General features: G+C 43.6%; 1 protein-coding gene across 1 annotated transcript in view; it reads right to left on the bottom strand.

Annotated features, from left to right (window-relative positions):
- Positions 1–24,986, bottom strand: part of RAB3GAP2 (RAB3 GTPase activating non-catalytic protein subunit 2) — a 586,520-nt gene that overhangs the window by 275,788 nt on the left and 285,746 nt on the right. Inside the window, exons 15-16 of the mRNA XM_078649806.1 lie at positions 20,192–20,335; positions 346–428 (exon numbers count right to left, since the gene is read on the bottom strand). Of these exons, the coding sequence (XP_078505932.1) occupies positions 346–428; positions 20,192–20,335 (227 nt within the window). The remainder of the gene's footprint in view (positions 1–345; positions 429–20,191; positions 20,336–24,986) is intronic.

Genomic DNA, 24,986 nt, shown 5'->3' on the forward strand with positions numbered 1-24,986 from the left:
TTTCTGGTTGTTCAGAGGATTCGATTTAAATGGGCACTGGCATGTAGTGTATTATGACTGGCAAGCAATTTCATAACATGCATCTGGACAAGTACATAAAGTATACATAACTCTGTTGCAGGATGCAGCACTCTGCCTTTTAAGGTGAGATGAGTAGGTCTGTCCCTCAAAAGTATTTTTTGTTCCTTGAAAAGATTACTTTAGTGCCCTCTTCAAATCCTGGGCAGATCACTGTATAACAGCACTACTGATCAAATACTTATAATATTGCAATGTTATTTTCTATAAATACGAGTTGTACATTTTAGAGACATTGGCAAGATTGAAAGGAATCTTAACAATTACCTTGTGTGTGACTTTTTGATTTCAGTAGAGCAGATAGCTTCTTCATTAAGTGCAAATCCTTAGCTCGCTCACTCTTCTTATCACTGTAAAAAAAAGAATAGGATTAAGTATTCCTGTAAATAAGCACATTGCACTAACTATTCCGGTATATTCTTATTTGTTTTTGTATCAGTGTCTCTAGACTCACATGCTCTGCCTACTCCTGCCATCTAGTGGTGGGCCTGTAATTCTGCAACTTGCGTTTATTCAAAACAAGTTAGTCACAAGATCTATTGTGATTCCTCTCTTAGCCCAATGCTCCAGCACACATACTCCACATGAGATCGGCTTCTGCTCAGTGGGCGAGAAGTGTAAGGGGAATGGAGTGTCAAAGACAGAGTGTGCTGTGCATATTTAAAGTGAATAAAAGAAAAGGCAAAGAAAACATCACTGAATATCTGTGATCACCTCTGGTTTCTGGACAGCAAGACGGGCACATGTTAATCTACAGCACTACAGGAACAGGAGGTTGCCAGCGGCGTAACGAAACCTCACCCCCCCCCCCCCCCCTGCAAAGTGCACGGAGGGGCCCCCTACCAAACTTAATACGGCGCTCTTAGGACATGTACTGTGCTTAGAGGGCCCTCTAGAGCTCGCCCCCCCCCCCCCCCCGCACTGCAGGGGATGCGGGGGCCTTTGTTATGCCCCTGTGCATCTTTTGATCATTTATCTTTCAGATGTACCAACACCCGTATGCGCTTTACAGCCTACCGGCCCGATTCACAGAACCAACTTACTACAAAATCCTAAACTTACTACCATTTTGGTATTCACAGAATACACTTACCCATTTTGGTATTCCCAGAATGCACTTACTCATTGATGAGTAAGTGCATTCTGGGAATACCAAAATGAGTAAGGTAAGTGCATTCTGTGAATACCAAAATGGTAGTAAGTTTAGGATTTTGTAGTAAGTTAGTTCTGTGAATCGGGCCCAACGCATTTAGTTCAGGAAACTTCTTAATCTTTAAATAATGACATTGCTGCGGTGGAAGAGAATGCTGCTGGATTCGTGAATTGATCTGTCTGTTTACAAAATACATTGATAAGGTGTCATTGTAGCTTATCAGAGTATATTCACGAGACCTACCCTCCGTGTGTAGGGTCTCATCCATCCAAAAATAAAAAAGCAAGCAATCCAGCATGTCCCCGTCACAGAGTCGAAAGCCGTAGGGCCATGCAAGCGAGCGTGTAGTTCAATACACGTGTCAGGTATAAACACTATGGGGTATGTGGTCGGTACTGAGTGGTGCACAACACCAAGGCACAAATGTACTACTTTTAGCGCAACACAGCGCAACACAACTTGCTGCACTGCATCCAATGGCGAGAGCAGGAATGTGTCAAACTTACTAATCTATGGCACATTCCTGCTCTCTCTCTGCGCTATTTCACACACTGCAACCTAGCGCAAATACACGCTTACACCATTGGGGAAACATGCCTGTGTTACAGGCAGGATTTTTTTGTGTAGGAAGGGACATATTCTGCACAAAAACTATTTTCAGATGCATTTTCCTCTTTCTACTGGTAGTGCAGAATGCAGTACACCTTGAAAGGGGTAAAAACGAGGAGGAATAAAGATATTCCTCCCTATAAGCCTCTGTTTTGGTCAGATATATTATTCCCCTTCCCAACGCAGAGTAATGCAAGGCATCGACATTTGCGCTGCTTTGTGTTATTCTGGATTTACTACGCAATGCAGAGCCATGCAGGCTGGCTTTTCACGGCTTAGTAAATCTCACTGTAGCCCCTGTGTTGCCTTGCACCACCTTGCATGATATAACGCAACCCAAGGGCTTCAAAAATCTGGGCCCAAGTGTACAGACTTGAAGCCATATTTATTAACATTTTGCTTCGTGGTTGTGCAACTTTTGTGGCACAGCCACTATGCAAAATCTTAGTAGATATTTACAAAGCCATGCAAAGGGCGATTTGCACCACATTATGTGGCTTTGTAAAGAAATGTAATGCAACACAGTTGCTTACGATGCACTGCATTACATTTCATTCTGGGAGGCGTTCCACGAGTGGATCATGGGCATTACCGTGCATCCACCCAAGGATTTCATGCCATGCCAGATTTACAAATGTTTGTAAATCTGGGATTGTATCAAATAGCTGCACCTCCTAGAGGATGGCGTAAGGAGGAGAAATATCTTTAGCTCTCCTTGTTACTGCCTCTTTCTATGTGGACCGCCTTCTGCATCGAACCACAGCCTGGCAGCATTAGCACTGTACTGTAACCTGACTGAAGAGTGCATGTTTACACAGAAAGATGACCTTGCCCTTTGGCTGGAGCTTGAACCGTCGTCTTGCGGTGGGGGGGGCTTGTGACACCAAATGCATAAGAATTTGCCTCAGAGCTACAGCCCTAGGCAGAAAAATGTGCTGCTTATATTGTTCCTCCCAATAGCGCTGCACCAGGCGTTCCCCAAAACGTCCAGAGGCAGGAGCATTCGGCGATACAAGGTGCAACCAGGAGTCTAGAGAAACGGCCCCAATGGGCCCCAGACTTACCTCAAGAAATCACTGATGCGGTCTCCTGACTCAAGAGCATGACAAGACATGGCACAACGAGGTCGGCTCCTATGGACAGCGTGTCCAGCGGGGAACAAAGAGGCCGGCACCTAGGTGGGGCAGGTATAGGTAACATGCCCCATCCCCCCAGGTGCCAGAAATGATGCGGGAGAGCGCTGGAAGAGAGGAACTCCCATGGGGGTCCTTAAGAGTGGAGCGAGGATGAGTGTGCCAGTGTGTGGCACTAAGGGGCTGCCCTCTTAAGAGGGGCCACTGCCACATAGGAAGTGAAAAATGCCTCAAGGGATGGTTTTTGCGCAGAAAGTTATGCCTTCCTGTACAAAAACAATCCTGCCCATTACTCGGGCACCCTTGTACCATGGTGCACGGGTGCTCGCATTGGAGATAGGATGCCTGAAGAGCGTCAGTGCCAGGAGATTGCAGAAGTGGCACATTTCTGCTCTCTCCCTTTCACTTAATGCAATACAGCAAGTTGCCTTGCTGTACTGCGTTGTGTGATTGATTAATAAATATAGACCTTTGTGTGCTGCCTCCACATACAATGGGATGGAACCACCAGATACCTCGCGTCTGTGGCTCAGGGTGCAAAGAGCAATGTTGCTGTTGCCACCCAAGATCCCTTTCTAACCCCCCTTTTTCTTTTATATATGTCACCAACTTGCACTTTGCACAGCTGGTAAAGTTGAAAGTGGCAAAGTAACAAGTTTTTAAATTCTCGAGTTTATAGACCCCTTCAATACTGTATCTGATCTATGTGTGAAGGAACCTTCAATTGATGTCGCCTATACTGCTCTGTGTGTGAGGGAAGGTGGTCCAAGTGCCGGCCATGCTGTTCCTGCTCAGTGTGTTGGCGTGTTTGGAGGGGGTTGCATGAAGCCACCTGTGATGCGGGTATTCTCTGTGAGGGAAAGTTGCACTGGTGCTGCCTATGCTGTTCCTACTCAGTGTGTATGTGTGGGAGGAGTTGCATGATGCCAACTGTGTGAGGGAAGATTGCGCTGGTGCTGCCCATGCTGCTCCTCTTCATCCGCAGCGCATGAAGGGAAGCTGCAGTGAGGGCACCTGTCCTGTTCTGAGCGTTGCCTTTTGTCATCACATGTTTTGTGAGACCTGCATTTCTTAAGAGACTCCTTTGCTCACACCAGTCCAGATCACATGGATCTGAAAATAACTTCAAGAGCAAAACTGCTTGCTCGTGAGCTACCGTATTGATAGATGTACTAAACAAATTCTTCTAAATCTTGGAAGATCACACCAGCATCTCAAAGGAGCTCAAGAGAGACCTATCCTATCTATAAGCCTGGACGTCTCCTGCGGTCTAGTAATCAACTGCTGCTTCAGATTCCCCTAATCAGGAAGGCAAGACAAGGTGGTCGAGCACTCTCATACAAGGGCCCCACCCTTTGGAACACACTCCCGTTTACTATGAGGCAAAATACCAACTACCTGGCCTTCAGAAAATCACTGAAAACTCATTTATTTATGACAGCTTAACTCTTTTGTGCAACTTTTGACTCAGTTTTTAGGCATCTATGGTGAACCAAGCGCGGAGATACCCCTTCAGGGGTCGAGTCCGGCGCTAAATAAGCATACAAAATAAATAAATAAAATAAATAAATAAATTGGTATTCCCATTGATTCAATCAGGACTGCTGAGGTCTCAAAACCTTCCACAGTCGAACCCTAAAGATTAACAAAAAGTGCAGTACAAGCATTTCAAATAATCTATTTGTGCACCTGTGCGGACACCATTATATTGGTAAAACGTTATAATATTTACAGCACGCTGAAGTTGCAGAAGTGATGTGCGAGGCGCCCTATAAAATCTACTCTCTGCACGTATCACACATTCAAGCATAAGTGAAAGGACTTGCCTCGCAGTCTGTCTCCATGTCTCTGGCGTGGCTGGGTCCTGGGATGCCTCAGCTTACAAATCACGCGCACTTAAATTGCGCTCCACAATGCGCAAGACAAATTCATTGGCATTGGTCGCCAGCCCCATCCACAAGACCGCGCATACGCGGAGACAACTGCGCGCAGCTCACCCACCATTTAATTAATAAATAGCCTTAGAGGCCCGACCGGGGCCTGCGCATGCGCAGCTGAGCTTCCGCACCATTTAATTCAGTTCTATTTAATGAATTGATGAAGAGCCTCTGGAGCTCGGCCGGGGTCCGGGCGTGCGCACCATTTATTCTATCAAGAGGCCGGGCATGCACCCCATTATGATGCTGGCTCCGAGTGAGGGGGGGGGGCTGGAGCGCGGGGCCCCCCCGCAACGCGTGATATGCTGGGGCCTGTGTTACGCCCCTGGAGGGTGCAGGGTAATGTTTTCTGTTCATAGTTAGTGTGGCTGTAGATATACATTCTCTGCATAGACTACAATGCAATCCCTCTTGAAAGAAGTGGCTAGCTAGCAGATGATGCAGCTGTTTGAAAAACTGTTCTTAATACTGCTTGGTCAGCTATGGATTGTTAGCATACTAAATGCATGGTAAAGTAGCAGTATTGCAGATGGCCGTCAGAGGGATATTACCTAAATAAAAGAGCCACTATAGCTCCCAATATACATGCAGAGTGTGCTTTGTGTACTTTCGAAGGCACCGGGAGAGTGTGTGCTGGCTTTAGCACAGCAGGTCTTAATACATTTAACTATCAACCTGACAGTGCCAGGTTTAGAGATGGCACTACCATTGGGACTTTCTAAATGGTTTTGTTCTAGGAATGTAATACATGGTCTAATTCTATGACTGTACTACATGAGTACCTCCTTAACATCAAGGGTTTGTGGGTCCCTTTCAACTATAGATTATGGTTGTAGGGACAAAGGGTAACTCAATAGTTTGGTTTATGTGGAACAATGAGACAACCTTAAGCTATAGACTATGGTTGTAGGAACAAAGGGTAACTCAATAGTTTGGTTTATGTGGAACAATGAGACAACCTTAAGCAGACAGAGTTGGTACAAACCACAGCCTGTCTTTATGGCTCTGAATAAATGGTTCCTGTATTGTAAGGGCTTGGTGCTCACTACTATGTCCGAGGGTGGAGATTGCCAGTTGAAAGGCCATCTTCCAAGACAGGAAATGCAAGACAAATATGTGCAAAGGCTTGGAAGGAGGGCTCCTAAGCCATGCGAGGACCACATTAAGATTCCGTACAGGTGCAGGAGCGGATTTACCTCTTCAACCCTCCATGAAAGTTATAATTAGAGGGACCATAACAATAGATAAATGCTGTGTGTTTTGAAGGTACACTGCAACTACATTTAGGTGTAAGCATATGGAAGTGTAAACAAGACCTGCATTGTAAAGTTGTAGAAGTGGGAAACAAGCTCCTGCTTAGAAACAGTAAATAGATCTAAATGTTGAGAAATACAGTAGTACACAAACCTTTTCCACGTAGGTGTGCAACAGAACGAGCAATGGGATAGAAGGTCCGACCTGATTGGGAGCTTCTCGTGGGGACTGCCTGACATCTTGAGGAGCACTCACTGTCAGGGCTGTCTTGCTCAGGCTGGTGTTATTAGGATGTGGTTCAAGGACACTTGCCTGATCTTCCTTACCACATACGGGATAAGATGAAAAAGTGTAGACAAATATCCCTATTCCATTTATATTGCAATGGCCATGGACAGTGGGTGCAGATATCTGGTAGTGAAACTTTAGCATTAGTGTTTATGGCACTGGCGAACAGGTCTACTGTCGGGGTTCCTCAGTATTGGAAGTACCTGTGGAAAACTTGCAACTTAAGTTCACATTTGTGGAACTGTTGATGCTTGCTGAGCAGGTCCACATTGTCGATCTCCCCTCCAGAAAGAGTGGAGAACAGGTGAATGTTGTTGTGAGTTGCACAACGCCAGATCTCCTTGGCCAGTTGAGAAGCAGGGGGCAGAGCGAGAGTGGCTCACCACTCACTTCTGGATGTTGTCATATCTGGTTTTAGGAGTACTGTTTTTTCCCTTAAAAGTGGGCTAGTCTAAATGTTTATATCCATCCCTTCATTGCTGAGAAGCAAGAAACAATTGACATTTTACTGGATTTTAATGCATCTCAAACTACCACAAACCCGGCTCCGTTCATTTTAATGATCGGCGATTTTAACATGAACTTACTGTAGGTTACAACATGGGATAATATTGTAGAAATACTTGATCAGATCTGGCATATACCCTCATTCCAACCTTGCACTCAGAGAAAGGATGCCAGGGGGCGACTATCTGTAAACAATGTGGAGCACTTCCAATTATCGGGTGATCGATGGGGAGGCAAAATACTTTCCCAAATGTCTGCTCGTCGAGTAGACAGTTTGGGCTGAAACAGGTTCATTGGTATCCGTGAACCAGACCGGGTTAAACTAGAGAACAGGCACAACCACTAACATCCTATTGCTTGCCCAGCTAAGCGACCAAGCCAGGTGTCGCTCCACAAATCTACACCTGTGTTATGTGGACTTCTGCTCTGCTTTTGATGCGGTACAGTGAAACATCTTGTGGTCCACCTGCAATGCTGGGAAATGTCTTCTCTTCAGAGCCATTCAACTGTTGTACACAGATACGTGGGCAAGTGTAAGGCTAGGCATAAGTGCATTGGTCTAAAAAAATACCCACAAGCAACAGCCTTAAACAAGGATGTGTATTGGCTCCGTTTCTATTCAACTTGTATCTAGCGGAGCTGAGAAAGCCTGTAAACAGAGCCAAGTCTCATTCTCCCAGGATGTCTGGATTTAGCGCTTCTCAAATGCTGTATGCCGATGATGTGGTTCTGATCAGTTGCACCAAGCGCTTAATTAATTCACCACCCTGTAAGCAGCACATCACGGGCTACAAGTCAATCTGAACAAAACAAAAACAATGTTCGAGACAACAAGATGATGTCCGCCACCAATATTCCATCTACACCGGTCAGCCTTGGAATCCATGTCAGAATATAAATATTTGGGCGTAATCTTTGATTCAAGAAGTGCTTTCCCTAACAGTGCAATGTGATACAAAGGAGAAATAAAACTCTAACCTCCGCTTTCTGCTCCTTAATGATCTCATTAAAGGGCCTGTCCCTCCAGCCACTCCAAGTTATGGCTGCAAAACATGTTCCCTCACTCATGTATGGAGCCGAGGCCCTGAGAGGAAGAGACAACAAAATAATCGATAACACCATAACAGGGACATACAGACGTGTTTTCAACCTTCCTCGCCATGGCTCAAATTCATCTTGAGTTTGGCCTTGGGAAACGGAGCGTAAACAGTCTAGGGCCGGTGCTTATATGAAATTTTGTTATAAGCTAAAAAACAATCACACACCCACCCTAAGTACTATTATGTGGCAGGTCATAAGTGATTCAAGAAACATACTGGCACATGACTACCTACATCTGGCTCTAACCACCTTTAAGGCAGAGGAACTTTGTGCCTTAACCCTTTCACAACTAGTTTTTAAGAGTCATAAATTCAAACAGGAAAAATATCTCATCCCTTATCGATAAAGCTGCTGTGTCCAAGTGATCTCATACTTGGATGATAATAGGCTCATACGGCCATCTAAAACCTCAATCATACTTAGGTCCCCTAATTTCGAGCTAAAGTTCAAGCTCAGGCTGCTGAATCTTCGGTTAGGCGATTTCCAAACCTGCTTTAATTCACCTGTTTGGAGGAGAACTTCCGTTGAGATCTCATGTCGACTTTGTGACTAGTCAAAGGAAGACATTTGCCACATCGTCTAAACTTGCTCAGCTCTAATGATGGAACGGAAAGGTCAGCTGAGACAATACTTTATTAGGAACAGAATACGCATGTACCAGCAAGCGATTATAGCCTGCTTTCAAGGAGAGGATGCGATATTCTCTGGAAAATTCCTTAAGTTTATATGCATTGCAGATTCAAAACTAGCAAAGACAGACCTATAAAGAAGCTATTTCTTTCTTACTATGAATCGGTATTAATTGCAAATTGATCGAGACTTAAGTCTAACAGTCACAGAGTTAGGATTGAAATGCACGGTCTGCCAAGCAATTACTTGCAGGGCACTAAACATCAATGAGTATGCTGCATGCACTTTTTGTCGCCTGTAGTACTAACTTTAGTGACCTCCTTTTATCAGTTGTCTTCCTCTTTGGTCCAGTATCTCCCGAATAATGAAATGAAACTAAGTCAATGCGCTAAGCACTTTTCATTCAGAGTACTTGCACAAGAAAAGCTATTATGTTTTATCCTCTGAAGTTTTCCGCTCTTTACCCTAGTAATCCTAGTATGATTAATTGAAAATAAATAAACTAAGCACTTTTCCTTGAGTATTTGCACTACCAAAGCTATTGTTTTATGCCTGTTGTTTTTCCCTTTTGGACTAGTATTTTCCGTGTGATAATCCTGAATGCAAGCCAAGGCGCTCAGCCTTGTCTTCTTGAGTACTTGTACTAGCAATGAAATCATATTTTATATGGTATATATATTCCATTTCATCTGGTACTGGTCTTGGTGCTTAGGCGCATCAAAATATTTATAACAAATGAGGGTCGATAGCACAAACATATGCAATATGCCAGATTTTATTCAATGATGCTTATAAAATTGTGATTTTATGGCAAATCGTAAATTTTAAATAACTGAACAATAAAGATTATTGCTTGATTGCTAGAGAAAAACAGGCTTGGGTCTGATAGACTGTAGGGCACCCATAGACTTTAGTATGTTTGTATTCATTTTGATTGCCAGTGTGTGGCTGCCCCAAGTGCTCTTTGCTTCCCTGCAGCATCAATCATTTTGCACTCCATATCAGGAGAGGCGTATGTTATGTTAAAAATAATTTGTTAAGCGCACTGCCACCGATTGGATTCCTGGCGCTGATAAGAGACAGAGAACGTAGCCTGAGGTTATGAAGCGTGCTGGGATTATTGATATGCTTGTCTGAAGAGCCAGGTCTTTAATGCTTTCCTAAATGACAGGAGATCCGGACAAGTCCGGATCTCAAGGGGGAAAGTATTCCACAGACGAGGAGCCAAGATAGCAAATCTGCAACCCCCAGCACGCTTGCGTTTAAAAGCAGGTATCTGGAGGAGGGCCAGGTGGGCTGAGCGCAGGTTGCGAGAAGGAATATGTTTCGTGATAAGTTTATCAATAAATTTAGGGCTTTTGCAGTGAAGGGATTTAAAAATCATGCAGCCTGTTTTGAAGGAGCAACGTTGGGCCATGGGGAGCCAATGAAGGTTACTAAGCAGTGGGTATCTCCTGTCATCTGTGCAGAAGCCCTCTTAAGGGCAGTGTGTACTACCAGGAAATTCGGAACAATGAAATTGGGGACAATGTACCCATGAATATAACCCAGATCTTCAAGGGAAGGCTTACATTTGTTTTCTATCTGGGTGTCACCATCCTGGCCTCTACTGGTTTTTCAAGAGCGCCATTTTTAGACTCAAACATCCCCTTTCGCATAGGAAAATAGCTAATAGACCACTCTGTCTTGGAAATGTTTGCCAGAGGAAGTCCTCATCCTCCACAGTATGGCACATTACACAATGGTGTTGGTCAGCCTGCTCTAATTCTGCATGATTCTAAGTAGTATCATCTAATGTGGATGCCTTCGCAGGATATGGCTCCAGATAAGGGTCATTCTGTGAGACCACTACTAATCCTTCTAGGGAGCATCTCCTTCTAGAGGCCTAAATGGCTCCATATAGGGGTACTTTAGGTAGTAAGGACTACCCGAGTCAGTATGCTGAGGGTCAGATGGAGGGTAGTGGTGGAAAGGGTGAAGGACTAGTAGCTGTAGTTCTAACCCTTTTGGGACTTCGTGGTGTAAGAGGAGGAGTCTGAGGTTCTTCCTCAAAGGAGAGGCATCTCAGTGGTGATGAACCCTGGAGCTGAAGGTTTTGGCCAGACTATCATTTTTCCAGTGTCTATGTGTATAATGAGTTTATTCTGTTTTTAATTGTCCAGGACAGCTACCAGCTCTATGAAGATCAACCCTTGTGAAATGTCTGACCTCAGTGTCAGAAGATCCTTCTTCAGTGTCGAATGCTGGTGGTTCTTTGGCATTGACATTGGCTTAGAGTGGGGTTTTTTGACAGACTAAGGCTGATCTTGTGGTGGCTTTGATGCAGAGTGAGGTTTTTCAGTGCCTAAGCACTGAGCGGGTTACGGAGCAGGTTGAGGTATGATGCCATTGGGTGGGGCTTTGCTCAACATTGAACCAGTCTTTGGAGTCAGGGTGTACCAGATGAAGGTGTGAGACTCAAACATTTATGGCTTAAATCTTTTTATTGTTTTGAGGACTGATGATAACAGCAACCCACCTACATCCACTGGCCGGAGAGGAAACAATGAAGCATTGTGAATATAATAAGAATGAGAAGGAACAATGGAGAGAAAAAGAAAAAAATTATAAGAAATTATTAATAGTTAACACCTTATAATTGAAGAACAACTCCTATGTAGGCACAATATACATGAGCAATAGACCTGTTATACATCTGCATGAACCGATTGAGTGAGGCGAAGAACCTGCAAGTAGATCGGGAAGGTCAATTCGACAAACTCTGACGCTAAAAATCTAATAGTTGAGCCCCATTTTTTTATCAAAGCGTGGCAGCGTGTGACACTCACCGTCCGTTTCCCAATACCGACAATCTCCTATAATTTATTCCAGAGGGACAACAGGAGCTGTTTAGCAGCTCCCAGAGCCAAAGTGATGGCACGCCCACGACAGGATTTTAAAGGGTAGGTAAATGCATTTGGCAATCCCAGTAATATGTAGGCAGGGCACCTGGGCAACTCTGTATCATAAGTGTAGTCAATATGAGGCAGAATGGTCGTCCACAATTGCTGAATCTTCAGGCATTGCCATAGCAGGGGAAACAGCCTTTACAACATGGTTTTTACCTTGTTAAGCCTTTACAACGCCTTTTTTAGCACTGATATTTTTACAGTGAATATGCATTTAAAAAACATGCCAATACAACCCGTTTAAGGTAAGTTGGGGGTCTCCCCCCACAAATAATTTTTTTTAATATAAAAAACAATGCGTGGTACTGGCATGCGTTTTGAATGCATTTTCGCTGTAAAAACATGCGCGCTAACAAATGCATGTAAAAGGCATGCAAAGTAATTGCATTCAATGTACCATCGTACAACCCCATTGCAGGTGTGTAAGGGTGCCCTCCATTGTCATAGCAGGTGTGTAAGAGGGCCCTCCTGTTCGCAGCAACGACAGCACCGAAGGCCCCGCCCTGACTTCCAGCGGGCCTCCCTGACTGGGGTATAATACAAATAGTGGCTATTTTAGGAAACATTTCCTTGCCTGCGGTGCTGCATGAAGAAGCTCTAGCTCTGTGGATAATGTCTTGCCATTCCTTAAGTGAAAATTCACATTCAGATTCCCACCTACATTGCTCTGGTAATTTGGTGAAATGTAAAGGTGTGAGGAGGAAGGAATATATATCCGAGAGTACAGCTCTACATGCCAAGAACAGATGCTTACTGGGTAAGTAACATTATCCGTTCGAGTCATGTGATCTGTAGCTCACATGCTTTGCAAAGACTATACAGCAGTAAACTCCCAAAGCCGTGGCTAACCTGTAGCTGTGCAATTGTTTGAAAAAGTGTTTTAAGTACTACCTGGCCTACATTAGCTTGTTGCCTCGCTAACACATCTACACAGCAGTGTTTGGTGAATGTGTGCATTGTAGACCATGTTGCTGCCTAACAGATGTGAGCTAGGGGAATATTCCATAGGAAGGCCATAGTAGACCCTATGGGGGTATTGTCAAGGTTCTTTTCACATTCACATCCATGTTTGGATACATTTCACAATCCATCTTGCAATTCCTAATTTAGATATGGGATTGCCTTTGTGTGGTGGCAAAAAGGCAACAGAGGCATTTTGTCTTACGAAAATCTTTTGTTCTTTCCACATAATATAGTAAAGCTGTTCTAACATCTAGTATGTGTAGAGCTCGTTCTTCCACAGAATTAGGTTGAGGAAAGAACATGGGTAACTCAACTGATTGATTGATGTAAAAAGTAGAAACCACTTTAGGAAGAAATTTGGGATTGGTTCGAAGAACCACTTTGTCTTTGTGAAGTTGAAAGAAAGACTCTTGTATAGTTAGTGCCTGAGTTCACCAACTCTCCTTAAGGAAAATATTGCAATAAGAAAACCAACCTTTCATGGGAGAAATTGTAGTTGACACTTGTGCATTGGTTCAATAGGTGGACCCATTAGCCTTGTAAGGACTCTGTTAAAGTTCCAAACTGGTGTAGGTGGAGCTCTTGGTGGTATTACTCTTTTTAGTGCTTCCATAAAGGTCTTAATTACTGGTACTCTGAACAGAGATCTGCTGTCTGTTTTGTAAGTATGCAGCTACTACTGCTAAATGCAATCAAGTGGATGTGTAGGCTAATCCAGATTGCTGTAAGTGTAAGAGATAACAGATGATGTTTTGCACTAAAGTATCAAGGGGATTGATACTGTTTTTGTTACAGTATATAACAAATTGTTTCCACTTAGCTGCATAACATGCCCTAGTAGTAGGTTTCCTAGCCTCCTTTAGGATAGTCATACAGTCTGATAGTAACTGTAAATAACCAAACTATGACTTCAGGAGCCAAATCGCTTTGTTGAGCTCCTTGGGATTCGGATGTCTGATTTCTCCATGGAGTGAGGAGACTCGATTTGAGATGCAGCTTTTGGTGTGAAACTACTGAGAGCTCTAGCAGGGTGGTGAAGCAAGGTTGACGTGCCCATGTGGGAGCTATGAGAATGAGTTTGAGGGATGATTGCCTGAGCTTCCGAACTACTAGCGGAATGAGTGGGAGAGGCGGAAAAGCATAGGCAAATATCCCTGACCAGTTCATCCATAGGGCACTGCCTTTGGAGAGTGGGTGTGGGAACCTGGAGGTGAAGCTTGGGCATTTTGAGCTGTGGCGAACAGGTCTATGCGAGGAAAATCCCCATTCCTGAAAGTAGGGAAAAATAATCTGGGGATGAAGTTCCCCCATGTGGATTTGCGGTCTCTGTCTGCTGAGAAGGTCTGCAATCTGATTGTTTACTCCCGGAAGATGTTCTGCTAGGAGATACATTTTGTGATGTATGGCCCATTTCCAAATGGCTTGTGCTAGGCGTGATAGTTGGAGAGTGTACCCCCTGTTTTTGTATATAATACATTGCTGTCATGTTGTATGTGCGGTCAAGGACAGTTTTGCCTATTAGGTGAGTTGGAAAGGCTTTGAGCGCCAGAAACACTGCTAGTAGCTCTAGGTGATTTATATGGAGGCACTTGTACTTTAGACTTCCCAATCCTTGGATTGCAATCATTGGATTGTGCGAGTCTGTAGGTGAGCACCCAAACCAGTGAGTGATGTGTCTGCTCTTAGTACTGTCTGTGGAACAGGGTCGAGAAAGGATACATTTTGTGGATTTCACCACTGCATAGAGCGATGGGTGGGGCCATCTACCGACACTAGATCGGCAACTGACCCTGTGACTGGTTCCACTGACTTACTAAGCATTCTTGAAAGGGGCGCATGTGAAGTCTTGCGTGGGCAACAATTATAACGCAAGACGCCATCATCCCTAGCAAATGCATGAATACTTTTGCTGGTAATGATTGGTTGGGCTGAAATTGAGTAAAAAGAGACTGAATACTGTGCATCCTCTCTGTATTGGGAGATGCTAGAGCTTTGTGAGCGTCTATTGTGGCTCCCAGGTATGTTTGTGTGTTGTAAGGCTGTAGATCAGACTTCAACGTATTTACTGTTAACCCTAGTTGGTGAAGTAATTAAATAGTAGTTTGAGTGTGTTGGAGCGACATTCGGTAAGTGCTGGCTGTGATGAGCCAGTCGTCCTGGTATGAGAAGACATGGATGTGGTCCGAGGTCTAGAATAGGTCTCAAGGAGCCGTCCTCTTTGGTGATTAGAAAGTACAGGGAGTACACGCCTGTCCCTTGATGTTGTAACAGCACAGGTTCTATGGCTCCTTTGGATAGGAGCGATTGGACCTCTTGCTGAAGTAGATGTAAATGTCTGGTGACATTTTGTGAGAACATGGTGGAATGTTTGGAGGACTGTTAGTAAGCTCCAGGCAATACCCATGTTGGATAATTCCTAACACCCATTTGTCTGTGGTGATAGATTGCCAAATGGGGAGGACGTCCCCCGACAGGTGTTAAATGATCGGGGGAGGGGTAGGCAAGTCACTTCTTGTTGGGGAGGGAGAATTACGTGTTACGGAACCCCTGCCTCAACCTTTGTTGTTTTTGCCTCTGTATCCACTTCTAAAGAAACCCCTTATTGAGGAAGATTGATTATTGCCCTTGTAGGAAACGGCGGTGTTGTCTGACAACATGGTTTTCGACCATCAAGTAGAAGGAGCGACGAAAGGAGACCCGATTAGAGGGAGGCTGCAGAGCTCCCATAGACTTGGCTACTTCTGTGTCTTTTAAAAAAAAATTCTAATGGCTTATATACTTCTGGCCCGAAGAGATGTTCCTTGTTATAAGGAGTATTTAAAATACTGATATACTTCTGGTTTGAAACCAGAAATCCTCAACCATGCATGTCTCCTTAAAAACACACTAGTGTTGATCTCTCTACCTGAGGTGTCTGCAGCATCTAAAGTGCATCTAATTGAGAAACTGAATATGAGCTTCCCTTCTTGGACTAAATCCTGGGCTTTTGCTTAGTGCTCATCTGGGAGGTGTTGTAGCAATTGCTCTTTTTCGTCCAAGTGTGCTCTATCATATCTGGCTAGCAGGGCATGGGTGTTGGCAATGCGCCAATGATTTGGTGCTTGGGTGGCTACTCGCTTACCAGAGGCGTCTAATAGTTTTGACTCATTGTCTGGAGGGTGAGCATCCCTTGTAGTCTGTGAATTAGCCAGTTTACGGGCATTTGAGACCATCAAGAAGTCTAGTGGCAACTGGGCTTTAATAAAGACTGGATCTGAAGGAGCAAGCTAATATTTTTGATCAATTCTGGGGGTGAGTATGCGAGCACGCACTGGATCTTTAAAGATATCCTCGGCAGGTCTCATCATACCTTTAAACATAGCTAGAGTGTGGCTAGCCCTTTGTGGGCTACTGAGTGTTTCAAATAGGAAATCTTCCTATAGAGATTCCCTGTGTAACTGTACCCCATGATATTCTGCAGCTCTAGCAAGTAATTCTAGATATCCTACATTGTCGTCAGGAGGGAAGGGTTTTGCAGGGTAAAGATCTGGGGCATTATCTGTGGGTGAATTTGTGTTATAATCCTTTCAGGGGACTATTGGTAAAATACTGTCCCCTCCACCCCCCCCCCATCTCCATCATCATCATCATCATCATCATCATCATCATCATCAGGTGGTGGTGGAGAGTTACTTGGTGTAATTAGTAAATGCTGCAAAGGTGGAGAAGTTGGTGGAGGGGAATGCGGTGGAGGGGAGGGGTTAGTACCTACATTCTTCCTCTTCAAAGAAATATGGTAAAGGGTGTCTGCTAAATCACATTTGCATTTCTGAGGTGATTTAGTAAGAACACGTCCTGTATCTGGATTTACATAAAGTTCCTTTTGTTTTGGGTCCGATTTGGGTGTTGAGGCGTTGACAATCGGATCCTGCAGCTTTAGAGGAACAGTATTAGGTTTCGGCACCGAGGATTTCGGTGTCGGGTTAGAATTACTTTTCGTCGCGGAAGGTTTCGGTGCCTAAGGGGCTTTGTTTTTGTTGTCAATGATTTCGGCTCCGAAGCGATTTTCGACTTCGAGCCTGAAGGTTTCAGCTCGGTGCCAGACTTTGGCCAACTCGATCCAAAGCCAGAAGGCTTAGTAACATGTTTAGGTGCCGAGCAGGAAGTCAGAGTGTCAGAAACTTTTCTCAGTGACGACCGTGGCCCGAAGGCGGGGTGGGACCAAAGCCTTTTGTTTCGGCTAAATTGGAGTTAGGGTCAAGGGGCGTTCGCTACTCACAGGACGTTGACCTTGTGGCAAGTCTTCTTCCATCTGAGAGTCTGATTCTGGGATGGAGACCTGTTCTTCTTGTTCTTCCTCGGCCCCTTGTGTGTTGAATACGTGCTCTGATCCTTCACTGAAGATGTCCGGCGTGTATTCAACGTTTTAACTCTGCATTTCGCTTCGTCGTGCCCGACGATCAATGAGCATCTTCTTCGATCGGAACGATCTGCACGCGTCACAGTCCTGTTTGTTGTGCTCCGGAGACAAGCACAAGTTGCACACTTTGTGCGAGTCGGTGCGTGGATACTTGGCAATGCACTGAGGGCAGAATTTGAATGTTCCATCGACTGCAAAGTGGACCGATGCGGTTAGGCTGGACGGCCTTCCCGAAGTTCCTCAATCAAAATAGAGGTTTTCCTCAAAGGCTACAATACGCGGAGAAGTGGGAAACGCGTTTGAAACAATACAGACATGGGTAGAATGGATTTCACACCGAGGGGAATCCGAAGAAAAGGTTTCGAAGCGGAGGGCAGCAATACACGTCCAAACCTGATGGCAGAAAAAAACAATATAACAATCGAGTTGATGCCCATGCGCACAATCATCAAAAGGAGGAGTCACCTACCTAGTGACTGGAAAGACTTCTTTGAAAAAAAACAACTTGAAACCATCCAGACCCATGCAAAGCATGTGATCTACAGCTCACATGCCTCAAACATAGACATTACTAACCGAGTGTTCTCCCCTTGAATAATATGTGAAGGTATTAGAAAGTAGCAAAATCGGAAGAGGGGGATCTTATGCAGAGGGTCACCAGACCCTATCATTGACCGAGTATGCAGAGAATGCATGGTCATTAAGAAGTGGTCAGGGCAAGGCTGCATACAGGCCCCTTAGGTGTCCAGTGGATGCAGTACCAAAAGACTTGGTGGGAATTTAGATGGAAACCAAGAAACATATAATAACATCAGAGAACTCAATCTTATATGAACAATGCCATTTCTAGGTACCAATGTCACCATTGAGGAAGGGTCGATCTGCCAGGCGTCCAGCCATGTCGGCACCACGAAGTCGAGGAAGAGGAGAGCCCCACCAGGCAAGGCCATTGCAAATAGAGCACCTTGGCATCTCCATTCAGGCAGGGGCCGGTAGACAAAGATCCCATGCGAGCCACAGGGGGAAATCCTTACATTCTGCCAGCATCTGACATTTCGTCTGGTTGCTGAAGTTGGCCCATCTGTGAAAAGTTCACTTCTGAAGATAACGTTGCTTAACTGCAACTGCAGTAGCTTTCATAGATTCATATGAGACTCTCCCTTATTCTCCTTTGAGTCTCTGATTATTATTATTATTGTTGTTATTATGTGCATGGAAAATCTGGCCAGTTGTAGCTCTTCGGGTCATAGAATGCTGGGGATAAACTGCATGTAGTCTATGACTGTTTCAATGTTGTTTGAGTGCAAATGTAAACTGATATGTTGACATTGATTACCAAGGTTTTACAGTCTGATGTCAGGGGATAATTCAAACATGTGAATGTATAAAAGATACCAATGGTAGAGAACTGTAGTCAATTGTAAATACCCTTTGTTGTTGGCCAATTGTTTTGCTATTAGTGTTTCCAACATCGTCAAACACAGATTATGTGCTTGTTTTTGGACTTTCAGATAAGGTTAAGAATCTTTCAATGATATTTGGTGGTCGCAGTAGTGTTTGGTGCTGTTGAGACTTACAACATTTTCAGCCATCTGAGTTGGGCAAAGAGGAGGAGGTTGTGACAGAGCACTGTGCTGTGATTGTGTAGGTACAACCATTCCTATAGTGGAAGTTCAATTCTCGTGATGCTGTCCAGTGGTTTTAAACAGATAATAAAGAAGGTTGATGGAAGTCAAGCCTTGCTGCATTTTACAAATCCATTGGGTTGAGTGGGACGTAGCACGATGCTTACATATTACTTATGTGAAGTCTTGCAAGCACAATAGGTGCTAGTGACTTGTGGTTTGGATGCTTCAAGTACAATCCCTACTTTAGCAGATCATTTTGCAGGAGTTCCAACTACTTCAATCATCACACTTCTTTGTATTTCAAATTCCTGACTTTCTTTACAGAGTAAGCAGAGCTCTATAGGTAGGCAAAAAAGAATAGTTGAGGACAGCTGGAAATCCCACCTTCAGATGAATCTTGGAAACTGGACATTCAAAATGATCTAACAAGCTTTTCTCATGTTACTCACATTGGAAAAAAGGCATCAGGAAAGTTTACAGTGGCATATGGAGAAAGAACCTGGAGTTATATGCTTACTACCATGCCAATACTATGCCACTTTTAGTACCTTTTTGTAAAATTCTTACGTAATGAGATATTAATTGACAATCTGCAACTCGCAAGTGATATCTAAGAATGCTGTGTAATGTTCTAATTGGCTAAGGCCCAAATTTTGATGAGAAGCCTAAGCTGTGGAGTATGGGGACCCACACAACACTGCAACAGCATGGTGAGCTTTTTGGAATGCTGCTGTTCATATCCCCACAGACCAGCACTATAATGACTGGAGATTTATGCAATACTGCACCTTTTTTTATGCCGCCACACCTGTTGGTGCCTCACAGCCATATGTAAAATAGGAGTGGGGCTGAGGTGGAGGTTGCAAGCTCCACTTGCCTCTATATGTATGTTATGCAATATGGATGATAAGCCATGTGTTGTTCATTTATGCTTAAAATACATTTCAAGTGCTATGCAAACAAATGGTGGTCGGAATACTGAATAAATCATACATTCACCCCCAGTCAAGAGATCTGGGCTAAATCCATCGTTCTTTTTCTCACCATGCCACCCCAGTTTAGACCCAGCCATATGCAAATCAGTCTAGACCCTGTGCCTCATGGGAACAGTCCAGACCGAACTGCCAAGCCAGGTACTCCCTGGACCGAAAACAAACATCCTGGGACCGGTTTCTGGGTATTACCCTTCATCAGCCAGGCTAGCTTGAATCCAGTTGCACAGTGAGCAAGGGACCGACGTCTGAGCATACCCATCCCACTTAGGGTCAAAAGTGCTATGCAAACAAATGATGGACAGAATGCTGAATAAATAATACATTTCAAAACAGGGTTCACTCAGTAACATGGATCAGCCTTAGTGATAAATTACAAGCAAATATGAGCAGCCTATTGCTGTCCTGTCCATATATGCGCAAAGGCAAAAGACGAAACGGTACTGTAGAGAACAATCAATGATGTAGCATATAGCGTTTCTGCATTACATTGCACAGTACTATAGGAAATTCAGTTTCACATTATTGCTCTCTTTGATTACCTACTAAAAAAATAACATACAAATCCTACCTTAACGCTAAATGAAATGGAACATTCACAGTCTTGACGCTTCCGGACACTGGATCAACGAGACATATTTGATATGTCTGTGGCTGCCAACCTTGGCTGGTGACATTATTTATGCCCATTATTTTATACCCGGGGTAAAGCAACCTAGAAATGCAGATAAAGATCAAGGTAATTATTCAACTATACACGGGATCAGCATCCATAAAATAAAATGACATGGAACAAGCAAAACGCCCAATCAGTAGAGTACTTTTATTTTTGATTTTGCAGAAAGAACAAATATGTGAAATTCTATTTAGCACTATGAAAAACTCACTTTAGTATCACATCGAAGATTGACAGCAGGAAAGTTGTGCACATGGACATTCCCTTTTACACACAAGAATTTAGATATTGCACCTTTCAAAAATCCTTAGAGTAATTTAATATGGCTTATGGGTCAGTAGTCTAATAAAGTACATGTACCATGGGTGAGCTGACCATGTCCTGAAAAAAATTACCCTCATGTAGGTGTGTTTTTTTGTTCAGCGGGAGACTGGACATTTTTTCAAAGAGTTTTTCCATGTGCACTGCTATTTCAAAAAAGTTGCATGCCTTTTAGAGTAATGCTCCTGCGCAGCTAGTTGATTTCAGGTAACGAAATACCCCAACAATTTCTCCTACACTACATGTAATATGATACCATATAAAGAGTAGAGCATAATGAACACAGTGCTTAGTTGCTCAGTTGCCTTCTAGTGACTGAGATGATGCTCTGCAGGCTCTGCATGCCAGTCTATGCGATTATCGTGTTTGGTCAACCGCTGACTTGATCATCATGTTTCTTTGTTAACTCAATCAATGTTGTGACTTCTACACAATTCTGATTTTTCTTACATTTGGTGACTTTTGAGGATTTTAGGTCCTGTGTCCAAATAGACTTCCACTCATCTATTTAAAAACAGAGGTATGAGGCAGATTTCCTTTTTGGTTACACATGGATTTATTTTCGGTAATTATGAACATGTTTCCCTGGCCTTCGGACACTACTTACAAATCAATAATCATCCCCTGCCTGCATTATTCATAAAGCATTATATCAATGAACTCCAACTCATCCACCTATCTAAAATGTAAACTGCAAACCACAGGAGGTGAAGATTAACAAGATTAAAATCCAGGCCATTTCTGATAATTCAAAAAGTCAGACAAACCAAACCTCTGAAAACAAGCATTTTCCTAATCTCCAGCCCTACGAAATAAAATACTTAAAGACTTAAGACTCAACGCCCAACATATTCTCTTTCCAAAAAGACCTAAAGAATCAACTTATTAAACTATCTTAAAGACTTAATCTCTTTTCCCTCTACAGTTTATGTGATGCTTTGCTATTCTAGATTTCATGTTTTCTCTCTCTTCTACAAGTTTCTATTGATGTTGTATTGTTACTTCTTCTCCTCTAAATTACTCCACTGTTAAATGTGAAATGCTCCGGCACTCCTGTGGTTAGGTCCATCCGTTTTAAATACCTATAATAAATACTTGCTCTCATTCAAATGAATATGTTTCCCGAAAATAGTACTGACTTTTGTTATAATTCTCATGAGCTCAGACACAGAGGTCATGAGGGATTGTAGTGGGAGTAATATGTCATAATCACCAAGTGTGATCAATAAATCCCGTTTTGTGCTGTTGATGGCTTTGATTAAACTGAACTGGCGAATTGCTGCCTCCAGGGATTGAGGCACCAGGACAAAAAGTAGAGGCCAAGGTGACAACCTTAACTTGTAGTCCTATGCTTTTTAAATACATAGGAAAAGTACCATTCATCCTTCACGCTTACAAAGGCTTCCACAACCACTGACTAGTCTACAGGAACCACTGCCTGATCTTCCACCAACCCTCCAGTAACCTCCAATCCACACCCCTCGCTCAGACACCACGTATCTGCCGCAGCCACTCCGGAGGACGCTCCTTCTCCCACCTCGCCACCAAAGCCTGGAACACCTTCTTCCTCCACCTTCAAACTTCTCGCTCGCTGAACCACTCCAGGAAGGGACTCAAGACCTGGCTTTTCAACTGATGCATGCATTCGAAATCAGCTCAAATCAACTCAATCAATCAAGTACTCATATAGCACAATTAATCTCCACAGGGTGCTGTGCTGCACCTGGATATCTCCTGGGGAGATTAGCCGTGCTATATGAATACTTGATTGATTGAGTTGATTACGGCTGATTTCTAGATTGATGGACCTTATTCCTGTTCATAATATCTTTGAAGTGACCGGGACTCATTTCTCCATTTGCGTAGTAGGGAAAGGTGTCTATCAAAGTCTACATTTAATTTGAGTTTTATGGGGCATTGGTCAGAGATGTCACCCTCCAACATGACGTACATAGAAAGTAATTACATAAGTATGGGCCAGAAGGTTAAGATGTCAATTATTTTATATGTGGAATGAACACAAAAGACAAATGTGCATTCCTTGGATCAGGGTTGCATCCAAGACCACGGTTCTAGGATGCAGTGGCCCTTCTGCAGGTCCCTTGGGTGTTGGTCTCTCTGCCAATGTCATAGTAATGAATCAGTAATGGTTTCAGCCCTGAAAGAATCACTCATTATCAGTGATGGAAAGGGACAAGTTGGACTTTTGTTGTTAGAGCTTTCTCGTGCATTTAAAATGGTCAACAATACCATCCTAGTCTGCCTCTACGTGGAAGTTGGCTTGACGAGCCATTTTAGATTGGTTTTAATCTTTTCTGCCAGACAATTTCCAGGTGGTGGCAATGCCGCATTTAGATTTAAAGTAATAGAACACATTTGTGGGGTGCCCCGGGGATCATACCGTACGTAGTGAGTCTTTAGGAAAGTTAATAAGTCTGTCTTCATACAGTGATGACATACAATTAACTCCTCGGACTCGATTAAACAGCTTCCAGCTCTATCAGCCATCTCAGTTACTATCTTTATGTCAACCAGAATTTAATGGGCACTAATCTTCTGAAGATTAAAAGCATCAAAATTGATGCCCAGGTACTGCGCAATGTCCTGCTTTTCTGGTCCACCACATATTGGCATCAGAGTCGGGATCCCATCTCATAACTTGCTGTCTCTGTTGAAAACCTGCATATTCTGTTTGACCGTGATCTTGATTTTAACATCGAAGTTCGAAGTGTGTGGACCACAGGCTTTTTACATATGTAGCTGCTCCACTTTCGTCTACATCTGTCGTACATACTGCCATGGCTGGGGCAAGCATACGGGCACATAATGACTACTGTAACTCCATGGGAGGGTGTTCATTTTTTTTAAGAAGCGCAGCTATGCCATATTATTTGGTTCCAAGTGAACAAACATTTTCCCTAGTGTAAAAAATTGGCAAGAAATCTATCAACTTAGGCTCAAGCGAGGGAACTACAGTCAATGACTAGATACAGTCAAGGGCAGAATGTTAATGATTTCAAACATCACTTGGCTGAAAGATAACAGAACTTTCATACCTAGTTTCAAAGTGTCAGACCTAGCATTATCTTAGGTATCCTATTTATACAGGGGAAGTTCTTGCAAATTTGGTGCAATAGTTTATAATACACAAAGGGCCAGATGTATGCAGTATTTTTGCATTTGCAAACGGGTTTGCGACCCGTTTGCGCATGCAGAAATACCTATGGGCCATGTACAAACCCTAATTAGCTAGTCCCAATTTATTTGCATCCATAAAATAAAATGGATGCAAATAAATTGTGACTTGCTAATTAGGATTTGCGACTCACTATGAGGAAGGGGCGTTAAAAGGGCGTCCCTTCCTAATAGCGAGTCTGAGCCCTATGTATGACTGTTTTGCGACCGCAATTGCGGTCCCAAAAAGTCTCGATTTACCACCTACTTCAAGTAGGTGGTAAAGCATTCGCAAACAGGAAGGGGTCCCTAGGGGACCCCTTACCCTGTGGAAATGCAGAGGACTATCCACCTTGATAAAGTCTTTTTCTGCACTACTATGACCATTTTTGCTCCAGAAAAACCTGCAGAGAGATGATGGTCCATCTGATGGACTTTGGGGCAACTGATGAAGAACTCCAAGTTCTTTTAGGATCCAGTCGGTAGGGTCTCTCCCCCTCTTTCGAGGGGTGAGAAGAGGCAAACAACACTCTAAGAGTAATACATTTTCCACCGTAAAAAGCTGTAACCACCTTAGGTAAGAAAGTCACCCTGGTTCACAGTACCACTTTGTCTAGAAAGAAGTGCTTTAAGGTGGCTACTACGAGACCGCTTTTAGTTTGCTCACGTGAAGATCTGAGGTCACAGCGACCAGTAGCTCGGTCTTCAAAGTCATAAGAGTTTATGAAAAGCTGTGCATGAGTTCAAATGGTATGCACATGAAAAAGTGAGGACCAAATTAGGATCCCACTATGGTATCACAAAGGGTTTTAGTGAAAATAAAGGATTCAAATCTTTCGAAAATCTTATCTCAATGGGTGTTTCAAACAAGGAAGGTTGGTCAAGTAAATGTAAAGAGGCAGAAAGCTAACCTTTAACAGAGCCCAATTCAAGTCCTTGCTTGGCCAAAGATAAGACAAACAAGAGAACATCCAACAGTTTGGCCTGCAAAGGATCAGTATTGCGGGTTCCACACCAGGCCGAAAACATATCCCAGAGTCCTGTGTACGTAGGACTCTGTGGAAGTATGCCCAGAAGGCAGGATGACATGCACAACTTCAGGAGACAGATCGAAAACTATGAACTGCCACCATGCAATCTCCATACATGGAGGTACAGAGTGAGCAGGATCAGGTTCGGGTGCAGAACCCTGCCC

The sequence above is a fragment of the Lissotriton helveticus genome, chromosome 6 (genome assembly GCF_964261635.1).
Source record: "Lissotriton helveticus chromosome 6, aLisHel1.1, whole genome shotgun sequence".
NCBI lineage: Eukaryota > Metazoa > Chordata > Amphibia > Caudata > Salamandridae > Lissotriton > Lissotriton helveticus.